This window comes from Hipposideros armiger, unplaced genomic scaffold, assembly GCF_001890085.2.
Source record: "Hipposideros armiger isolate ML-2016 unplaced genomic scaffold, ASM189008v1 scaffold_44, whole genome shotgun sequence".
Classification (NCBI taxonomy): domain Eukaryota; kingdom Metazoa; phylum Chordata; class Mammalia; order Chiroptera; family Hipposideridae; genus Hipposideros; species Hipposideros armiger.
Window position 1 is genome coordinate 2311611 of NW_017731394.1, and position 10917 is coordinate 2322527.

At 48.7% G+C, this 10917-nt stretch overlaps 1 protein-coding gene across 4 annotated transcripts in view; it reads left to right on the forward strand.

The window, feature by feature from the left end:
• NAT10 (N-acetyltransferase 10) overlaps nt 1-10132 on the forward strand; it is a 41379-nt gene extending 31247 nt beyond the window's left edge. For 3 of the 4 annotated variants that reach the window (XM_019639496.1, XM_019639494.1, XM_019639497.1), the window contains 8 exons: nt 1849-1945; nt 2021-2131; nt 3057-3229; nt 3875-3994; nt 4400-4498; nt 4976-5049; nt 6130-6213; nt 9304-9415. In XM_019639496.1, the coding sequence (XP_019495041.1) occupies nt 1849-1945; nt 2021-2131; nt 3057-3229; nt 3875-3994; nt 4400-4498; nt 4976-5049; nt 6130-6213; nt 9304-9415 (870 nt within the window). Of the gene's footprint in view, nt 1-1848; nt 1946-2020; nt 2132-3056; nt 3230-3874; nt 3995-4399; nt 4499-4975; nt 5050-6129; nt 6214-9303 lie in introns of all 4 variants that reach the window. The other variant, XM_019639495.1, reaches the window with a different exon arrangement.
• The last annotated feature ends 785 nt before the right edge of the window (nt 10133-10917 follow it).

The following is a 10917-nucleotide window of genomic DNA, read 5'->3' on the forward strand; positions in this document are numbered from 1 at the left end:
GAGCTCGAACTGACTAGAATTGTTGAAGGATTCGATGTGGAAGATGAGTGAACTGGAGATCTAGGATAATCCCTAGGTTTTTGGCTTGAGAGACTGGGTGTTTGAGAAACTGGGTGTTGGAGGTGCTGTTACTGAGATAAGACCCACTGGGGGGAGAACAGGTTTGGAGGGAAAAGTGGGAATTTTTTTTTTTATTTCGGCATAGTAAGTGAGAGATGCCTATTAGACATCCAAGTGGAAATAATAAAATAGGCAGTTGACTGTAGGAGTCTGGAGTTCAAGGGGAAAGTTGGGGCTGGAGGTAGTTTTGGGAGTCATCAGCATATTCTTAATCAGATATACTCCCTGACAGGAGGATTTTCTTGGTCTGTTTTTTTCACTGCTGTAACCCCAGCACTTAATAGCATGTACTATGTATAGTATGTGTTCAGTAAATACTTTTGTTTGATGAATGAATATTTAAAGCTCTTGACAGTAGGGACATAAAGTAGATAGAGAAAAAGAGGGTGGGTCTTTGGACTTTCCAACATTTAGAGGAATGAGGAAGAAGACACAGCAGCAGAGCTAGAAGGTGTGGCCTTGATCCCTAGGAGAGAGTCAGGAGGTTGGGTCACAAGTCAAGATTAAGGAGTGTTTCAAAAAGTGGAATCAATTGCTATTCATAGAACAAGATGAGGAAAAACAATTGGCCATTGGCCTTCTCAGCATAGGTGATCTGAATGAAAGTGGCTTCAGTGGAATAGAGGGATCAATATGATTGGAGAGAGTGAGACGTGAGGAAATAGACCATGAGTAGATGAGTCACACACGAAGCAAAAGGAAGCAGAGAAACAAGGTAGCTGGAGGGAGATTGGAATGAAGGCAAGTTTATCAGATGGGAGATTCTAGAACATGTTTGTTTGCTGCAGGGTCTGATCCTGCAGAGATTTTGCAAATAATAGTACAGGTGAGGGGGGCTGATTGCAGGAATGCAGGCCTTGAGGAGAGGGGTTAGGACCCGGAGTGCCGGAGGAGAGGCGGCCACCACATCCTTCACAAGAGGGCAGGCAGAGTGGGGGTGTGGAAGGTGCTGGAGGATGCATAAGTTCTCTTCTGATTTGCTTCCATTTTCTGTGAGGGGAGGTCATCAGCAAGGAGGAAGGACTGTGGAGTCTTGACTTTGGGGCACGCAAAGCCAGTATCCAGGGTAGTTCCCATTTGAGAGGTCGAGGCTAGGATATAAATTTGGCAGTTGGCTGCAAGGAGAATGCAGATCAGTGTGTTCATCGTAACCTTAGTATGTCCTAATGGCCTTGTGTTGCTCATTTGTGACTTGGTGCTGGCATTTTGCTACTTGAGTGCTCTTTTGTTGAAATCCATTAGCTATTTTTATGGTATGGGACTTTGTTGTTATGTAGTAAAAATTTAAAAACCTGTGGTCACTATTTTAGCAACTAAAGAAGCCTGTGCTTGCAAACTGGTTGCCAGCATGGGAACTCTGGGTGTTGGACATGAAGTTTTTGCTGTGAGGCACCAAACACACGATTGATTAGATTGTGTGGAGTTTAAGCTGTTAATAACTCAGAGTTCAGAGTCTACTTGATGCAAGTGGCTCATTTCCGTGGGTCCAGAGCAGTTGTGCTCTGAAGATCTGAGCATCTCGACTCCATGCCATGCTACCTGCTAGGACGACATGGTTTTTGAAAGCCCTGGTGTAGGAAATGAAGCCATGTGAGAATGTGAGGGCGAGGGCGCCTCTCCCGCTGGGGGAGGAGGAAGGGCCTTTCATTGTGCCGTCTTGCCCTTCAGCAATGACAGATTGTTGACAAAAGGGTTTCTTGGTGCCAGTTAGGAATTTGTGTTTCCCAGAATGACCTGACGGGAGAACACTCGTGCGTCATGCTGAAGACGCTGTCAGAGGAGAACGAAGCTGACCAGGGAGCCTGGCTTGCAGCCTTTTGGAAAGGTGAATCTGAGCGGAAGAGGGACGGCGAGGTGACGGGTGGGAAGCCTCCAGGCCTCTGACAGTTGTACCCCACAGATTTCCGAAGGCGGTTCCTGGCGCTGTTGTCCTACCAGTTCAGCACCTTCTCTCCTCCCCTGGCTCTGAATATCATTCAGAACAGGAACATCGGGAAGCCAGCACAGCCAGGTGAGTTGGGCAGGATGGCATGGAGGCTGGTAGCGGCTTGTTTGTGTGGGAGTAGGAGGCAAGATGTGGTGGTCCAGGAAAAGGGATGGACTAGGAATTGGGGGACTGGGTTTAGACTGCCTCCCACTCAGCAGGCTCTGCTCTGCCTTGGACGTGCTGTCACACACAGTACCTTTCATCTTCATAACAAGACTTTGGGGATGTGATTTGACTTCTGAGATGTCAGATAAGGTCGTACAGCTAGTAAATTATGGAACCCGATTTAAATCCTGTGAACTAGGGTAACTAGCTCAATTCTGTGGCTCAGTTTCCTCATTTGTGAAATTGTAATAAGAACGTGCCCCCAGCCTTCTCTGGCCAACACATGGAAGTGCTTTGGGCACATAAATTCTATTTGAATACTTAAAATACAAAAAAATGTGTAAGGGATCATTTGTATCAACCAACAGCTGCGGGCATTTTTTTTTTTCTGTTGCTAAATATGTGTGTGTGTACTTTTTTTTTTTTGCCAATTATGTTTGATGGAAAAATCTATGTTCCTTGAGCTAGGCAGAGCATGTGCACTTTCTGTGAAGCTGGGGAAAAAGTGTTGTGTCCTTCTAACCCTGGAGACGGGAGCCTTTTCTTGGTCTGATGTGTTGGCATGGAACTCTCAGCAAGGGTCACATGCCAGTTGTCACCGTCCCTGCACGGCCCAGAGCTGCGTCCCCTTTGCAGAAGGGTCAGGGCTGCCTGGGGTGGTTTGTTACATTGCGGGGCAGGCACTTTCAGATGGCCCCTCTCCTGCTCTGCTCTGGCTGAAGGTCCTGTGGCAGAGCGGCTGTTAGGGTGCCACTGGGGACTGGGTGTGTGCCATCTGGGACTCTTGTCAGACCCTGGGAGGGCATCGGGCTGCCCTGACCTGTCCGGGTCTGTCCCATTACAGCCCTACACCGGGAGGAGCTGGAAGCACTCTTTCTCCCCTATGACCTGAAGAGGCTAGAAATGTATTCACGGAACATGGTTGATTATCACCTGATCATGGACATGATCCCAGCCATCTCCCGGATGTTCTTCCTGAACCAACTGGGGGACCTGGCCCTGTCCGCGGCCCAGTCGGTAGGTTACCTGCTGCTCGTGAACTGGAAGAGAAGCTGGGTTTGTGGAGTGATGTATGTGCTGGTTGTTGGGTTGGATGCGTTGATGTCATTTTGTTCTGAGGGTGGGTAGTGGTCTCCCTGTTTTACAGGTGGGGACACTTGGGCTCTGCAGTCTGGTCGCGTGCCCAGCCACACAGTTAGCAAGTGCAAGAGCTGCAGTTTGAACCCACATTCTTCCCACCCTGCACATTGCCTTGATTCTTATTCTACCTTAGTAGCGGTCCAGGAGCACCCTGAAATTTTTTTTTTTTTTTTTTTTAGAAGCTGAGCCATCCTGCCACCTGTTGGCAGCTCAGCAGCAGCTCAGCTCAGGCTGGGAATTGAACCGGCGACCCTGTTGCTCAGAGCTCTCACTCCGAATTTTTTTAATGTAGCTGTGAAGCAGCTATTTGTCAGGATAAGTTAGGTGGGGGATTTCAGGAAGAGGGAGCGTTTCTTAGTAGTTTTCAGGAAGAGGATGAAAGAGAAGACTCCAAAATGCACAGTGCCAGTCGATACTTTATACCAGATAGCTTTGGTCAAAGAGTAACTGTGGTTCTCAGTGCCATTTTAATGGGCCAAGGCCGGTGCCAGCAGCCACTCCAGCAGACCTTCCATCCTCCAGGCTCTTCTCTTGGGGATTGGCCTGCAGCATAAGTCTGTGGACCAGCTGGAAAAGGAGATTGAGCTGCCCTCGGGCCAGTTGATGGGACTTTTCAACCGCATCATCCGTAAAGTTGTGAAGGTAACCTCAGCTGAGGGCTGGGTTTGGGTCTGCTTTGAATAATGTTAATCCACTCCCTGCCTCAGGATGAACAGGTTTTAGCATTTGGCCATATTTGCTGTAGATGTACATACTCACGTGCGCTCGCGTGCACAGACACACACACACACACACACACACACACACACACACACACACACACACCCCCCTCACCCCGAAGAGATGGGGGGCTTTAGCTGTAGCTAATGTTCCCTGTTCTCCCCCAGAGGCACCGCTGCTGAAATCTGTGCCATCTGTGTTTCCCTGCTCTTACTATGAATGCATGTTCCCCTAAACTCTGTAGCGTTTGCACTGACGGACTTGGTAGTGAGGAACTGGGGCCCTGCCCTGCTTCATCGTCTACTTCTTGGCCATTGTCTTTTGCAGCTGTTTAGTGAAGTGCAGGAAAAGGCCATTGAGGAGCAGATGGTGGCAATGAAGGACGTGGTCATGGAGCCCACGCTGAAGACCCTGAGCGAGGACCTGGTACGCTCCCGCTAAAGGCCTGTGCATGATGAATGTATTGCGTGTCTGCCGCATCCCCCTAGGACGAGTCCTCTGCACTCCCTGAGCTTGTGATGTCATGTTCTGTAGGTGTGAGCGGACGTCGCTCCCCTCGTGTCCTTGTCCTGGGTGTGCCCGATACACACTGTCCTAGACTTCTGCCGCCCACTGAGCGTGCGTGCGTGTGCGTGTGTGCGCGTGTGTGTGCTCGCGCGCGTGTGTGCGCGCGCGCAAGCAGCCCAGCAGCTGCTGTTGGAAACTGCGTTTGTCTGTGTAGACTTTTCAAAGTGCACGTTTTATATTCATGTACACTTGAGTAAGAGCTGCCCCTAGTGGGGTAGGTGGTAAACCGAGGAGTAGATGTCTGCTTATCGTGGGGATATTCTGCCCCCTCACCTTTTTCTGTGACCTGTCCCCTCTTGACCCTGACCTACTCTGTCTATGGGGTCTTGACCGCAGGATGAAGCAGCAAAGGAATTCCAGGAGAAACACGAGAAAGAAGTGGGGAAGCTGAAGAACATGGACCTCTCTCAGTAAGGAGCCCTCTGGTCTTGGGGGACGCAAAGGGAAGGCTCTGGGCCCCGACTCTGTCCGCAGGTCTCTTCTATTCCATTCCTGGGTCCCAAGGGCCCTGGAAGCTGTGTTTCATGGGATCACTTTTAGAAGCACTAACAGCTAAAAACCTCCTAATTCAGTATTTGCATAATTTTGGAGGACTTGTTTTCCCCAGAGCAGCTCTACCGTGTTGACTTTCAAATCGTGTTCCTGAGATCCCTAGGGTTCTATGTCGTGCCTCAGGTCCCTCAGGAAAAGGGGTGTTGGTCGATGAACATCCACTTTTAATGGCCACTTTTCTATATTTGGCTTTTGTATGTGAATCTGTTTGAAGAAAGGATTCTACTGCCAACAAATAATCCAACAAAGCTCCTTGCTCTATGTACACAAAGAATGCTCTGTGTACTAGGAGCCCTAGTCCCCTTTGACCTTAATCTAGAATGGTGTTGCCTGCTCTGCGGACTGATGTAAATCACAACTCCAGAATCTGGCCTTTGCGCCTCTCTGACCTGTGGTCCCTATAGTTGCCGGATCATTACTGATGGTTGCTGGACACGGGAGATGGAGGTAGCCAGGAGGTCCCTGGGTGGGGTTTTGAGCTCTGCCCTCAGCTTTACAGTATCAAAACCTTGACTGGCCAGGATTGCTAGATCCCGAGAGGTAGGGCAAGGTGGAACAGGCAGAGGCACAATTCCAGGAATTGTGGCACATGTTTGGAGGGAGCAGGGAGCAGGAAGATGGTGGGGTGAATGGAGGCTATTTGGTGGGCAGTTAATGAGAGTCAGGTGGGAGAGGCTGGGAAGCTGCCTGCTGTGCCGGACTGTCCTGTCACTGACCCCTGATGGCAGGCCTGGTGACCGTCCTTGCCCCAGCGAAGGTCCTATCCTGTGGAGCTGGCTCCACATCTCTTGACCCTACTGCACATCTGTTCTCCTTTCTGCTGCTCAAACGCTGACACAGCTCTGCCTGGCTTTCACGGCAGGACATGTCTGATGAGAATCTTATCACTGTCCCCTTTTCCTTCAAGCAGGCTCTGATATTTCCCTTCTGATTTTTAGGTATGTAATCCGTGGGGATGATGAAGAGTGGAACGAAGCTTTAAACAAAGCTGGGCAGAACGCTTCGGTCGTCAGCCTGAAAAGGTGAGGGTCCAATATCTGACAGGAGAGGCGTTTTCGCCTCTGTGCTTCTCTGGTAACTCTCATTAGGAGACAGGAGCTTCCAACAAAAGCTTTGAGAGGAAAATCATAGTTCTTTCCTTTGAGGCCACTGCTTGTGTAGCATATCCTACAGATGAGGCAGGGCCTCGCCTTAGGTCTGGATCTCAGCATTCCTTGTATTTCTGACCTGCAGAGGTGGGCTTGAGGGAACAGTCCCAGGACTGCCAGTGACGGAGCACCTCCTGTGGGCTGCAGTGTGGTGTCCCATTCACCCTGTGGTGGCTGATGGCTGTTTTATTACTATCACTGCTTTAAAGATGAAGTAACCAAGGCTCGAGGTGTTAAGTAACTTCCCGAGAAGCATACAGCTAGTAAGAGGCAGAGGCAGGACCAGGTTTGTCCACTGCAATGCCCATAGTTACACCTGGTGCGCTTTCCTTCCCTTAAGCCAGCGGTTCTCAAAGTTTGGGGTCTTAGCCTTCTTTTATATCATAAAAATTATTGAGGGACCGCAAAGGGCTTTCATTTATGTGGATTATATTTTGTCATATTTCCCATATTAGAAGTTAAATACTGAGAAATTTTAAGAAATTTGTTCATTCAGAATTAATGGTCCAATAAATGGACTCATCGATTTTTGTTTTAAAAATATCATTTTTTCCCCCATAAAAACGTTAGTAAGAAAAGTGGCATTGTTTTACATTTATGTAAAATTCTTTAATATCTGCCTTAATGGAAAGCAGCTGAATTCTGCATTCAATTTTTTGTGCTATCACAGGTCTTACAGCCTCTAGAAAACTGAACAATTATAAGAGCATGGAAGTGGAAAAGGCAAATAATATATTAGTAGTATTATGAAAATACAGAGTGTGCCAAAAAAAGGTATACACATTTTAAGAAAGGGAAAAACTGTATTAAATTTACATTAATGGTAACCACTTTGAGCACCTCTTGTAATTGCAGAAGTCAAACGTGACTTGTATTCATCTTTGGTTATTGGTATATACTGAATATTACGATTTTAATACAGTTTTTTTCTTTCTTAAAATGTGTATACATTTTTTGGTGCCCTCTGCAGTTTGACCTTGGGGACCGGCCACCTTGTTGAAGGGTCTTGGGCCATCCAGCAGTCTCTGGACCACTCCTTGGAAACTTTGCTCCAAGCAGCTTCTCTGCAGAACGCTGCCTTTGTAGATAACCATGGTTCCTGGGCTGGACCCGTCATTGGAGTTTCTCTTGGGGAGAGATTGAGGCCTCCCTGCCCTGGGCCTCTGGAGATGAGGCTCCCATAGCTGGTTTGGAGGCTGGTGGGGAGCGTGAGTTCTTGGTATTACCACAGTTACTGACAGAGTCCTCTGGAGATTTTAGTTTAGAAACATTTGGAAAGAGGAAATCTTGTGATTCTAGGAACTATAGATCCCAGAAATCAGATATTCTCTTCTGCAGTCTCCATACATCAGCATGGCATCTTGAAGGTCCCAGCGTCAGTGTCATCCTCTGATGTGGCACCAAAGCCCATGGTCATTGTGTCCTAATTTCTGGTTTGGACAGTATGGTGGATGCAGTACGGGGCCCACGATGGCTGTGGCCTTGAGTGCGGTGGCTGTGACTGGCACAAAAGGCCAGAGAGAAGCTTGGTGTGGAGAAGGTCTGGTTCCACACTTAATAGAGATTGGCCTCTCTTGTGGTTCATTTGGCTGTGACTGGGGGTGAGGAGCCTCCTGAATGAATTAACCAGCTAGCCACATGGTAGGTAGCTTACGTGCTTGAGGGCTCTGAGCAGGTGTGAAGTTTATACTTCTGGAGGTAAAAATACTGATTTCATTATATATACTTTGAGGCCTTTTCTTTCTTTTTTTCTTCCTTTTTTTTTTTTTTTCTTTCTGAACAGTCACTTTATTCAGGTGATGTTAATGGCCACTGGATGGAACTGTTTATTCCTTATAGGGAGGTATTTGTTTCCAGGGCAAAATGTCACTGGAGAGAATCTTTAATCTGTGATGGGGGAGGAAAGTGGCCATAAACTGAGTGATTCGCGTGCTGATCTATAATATAAATGAGGAAACCACCGGACAGCTGAAATGTGTAAACTAAGTCCCTGTTTCTTCGGGCTTTCTTCCTTTTAGAAAAAAATAAAATAACAGGACATCAGAAAGTATAGTTGGGTTTGCCTGGGAGCCTCATGCTTTGTATTAGGGACTGTCCTTGGAGTCACTGGGATAATATGTCTGGTTTCCAGGGTAATCCTGAATGGTGAATGGTAGGAGGGAGTCTTCCTTGTGATGCCTTAGATTTTTCTTGAGGTCTTAGGAGAGGGGAACATACAGGACTCTGAAAAGAACTCAGACTATGGGTGTTAAAATGTGGGTTTGTTCCTCCACAGACTTTTTTTTTAAGGTTTTATTGGGGAATTGGAGAAGGGGAACAGACAAATTGCTGTCCCCTTGTTCCTCAGTCCAGCTGTGGAGGACATTGCTTCACTGGCCCATGTTGGTATTATGATCATTGCAGTCTTCCCGGCCAAGGCAGACTGGTCACCAGCCAATGGACGGCTGCCCACGGCAGCTCATGGCAGCCCATGCCGGCTGCTGGCCCCTCACGCTGGCTGCCTGCCACTCACGGTAGCTCATGGCAGCCCACTGCAGCCTATGCCGTTGCCATCGCCCCACGACAGCCCAGCTCCAGATCGAGCTGCTGTTCACCATCTCGGCCTGCAGAGGGCGCAGCATCATTGGCCCATGTGGGATCTGAACTGGCGGCCCTGCTGCTCAGAGGTTGTGCCCCCAAGCCAACTCCCAACCAACGCGCCACTTGTCCGGCTTCTCCACAGACTTTTAGAAGCTCAGTCAGGGCAGGAACTGGGTTACTGTGGTGTCTTCACGGACCCCAGCACAATGCGTGGCATGGTAATAGGCTTGCAGAGAACATTTGTGTCTGACTGGGTGTTCTTACATCATTTCAGATGGTGGAAACCCCTTTTCAGATTTGACTACTTTGGCAGAGCAGTCTAAAAGATGTTAGATCTGTGCATATTTCATTCATTCTCTTTCTGCTGCTGTTGTTTTCCTCCAGTGACAAGAAAAGGACATTGGAAGGCAAACAAGAACACAAACAGAACAAAAAGTTGAAGAAAAACAGAGATATGAAGAACAAAAAAGATATGAAACTGAAGCGGAAGAAATAGTGGAGAGAGACTTGGGCATCAGTAGCTGACTCGTAAGGAGATACTCTGACTTTCTGAACTCCTCTGGCTGGACTGGGCAGCGGCCTGGTATCGTTAAAAATGCAACAAAAGCCCCATCCAACCTGGAAGCTGCCAGAAATTCAGTCTGTGGACCGAGGTTGGCTTAAAGCAGTCACTTCTGAATGAGTCTGCTTGGAACTCGATCGTTGGGCAAAGCCCTGGCACTACCACGGGTCTCTCTCCTCCCCTTGGTCTTGGCCTTCCTTTCCCATAAGCTCATATTGTTTTGGGCTCAGCTTTTTTGGTTCCTTCCCACCTGTGTAGAAGCCACATTGACTCTTGTCCCTTCTCACGTGTTAAGTGCACAGCTTTCTGGTGATGCTCAGGAGGCCGCTGCTGGATCACTGAGGGGACCTCTCATCCAAACTGCCTGAGGCCTGGAGCAGCAGGAGCACTGGTCCCATCAGGTGACCATGGCAGGCCACTGTTAGGAGCACTGGGATTTGCACTGCTGTGTACCCTTCCACTGTTGGCTCCAGCAGGCCTGCTGCCCCAAGGTGCCAGGAATACCCGAGCTCTTAAGTTAGGAAGGATATGACATTTGAGTCCCCAAAGCTTATTTCATGCCTTTGGGGAAAAGTGTTGGGCAAGACCCTCTTGCTTGCAGAGGGGAGGTAGGGGCAGAGGATCTATTTTTAATAAACAGCATCCTGGAAAGACCAGCTGCCGGTGTGTGCTCACTGACGCCACGTAGGTGGGAGCTGCATCTTGTGCTGTTTCTTCTGGTGGATCTTGGCTGCCAGGTGGGCTTTGGAGGCTGTTGGAATCGAGACTGAGGTTGGGCTGTGAGGCCAGGGCTTAAGCCACCCAGGTCGTGTGGGAGAAGTGGCCGGCACTGGTCGGCGCTCACTGTGCTCGTTCTGAGGGACGTGGACGCCAGCTAGCTGTGCCTCTTCCTCCATTGCTCCTGTCAGGTGGTTTGTTCCCGTCCGTCTGTGGGAGAAAGAAAGTATGTGGTGGCTTCACACCTACCTTGGTATGTTTGTTTGATGGTATCTACTTTCCAGACCCAAATCTGATGCCGTGTTATTGAAACCTTGACCCTGAAGGTCCTCTCTGGTTTCTGGAGGGCTGTTCCTTATGTGTCACCAAGAGCAAGAAAACCTTGAGGTAGACGTCAGCTCGGTTGTGTTTCTGTTCCAACCTGCCTTTCTCCCTGCCACGGCGCGCCTGTCCTCGGTGGTGTCCTTCGCGGCTCCCTGGCTGTGTCAGTCTTCAGCTTCCACCCTGTTTCTTTTTATCTGAAAAACTCACGTGGTGGCCCTGGTTACTGATCTGCTTTGGTTTTTCACAGATTTTAGAAGGTCTGGTCTGTAAGTCCAAATAGATCCTTTCCTCAGCCCCGATGTGTAACCGGATTCCTAGAAGCCTAACATGGACAGGAAAAGAAAGGAGCGCTTCGGACCAAGAAGGATTAAACACACACTCCCTGGGACTCATGC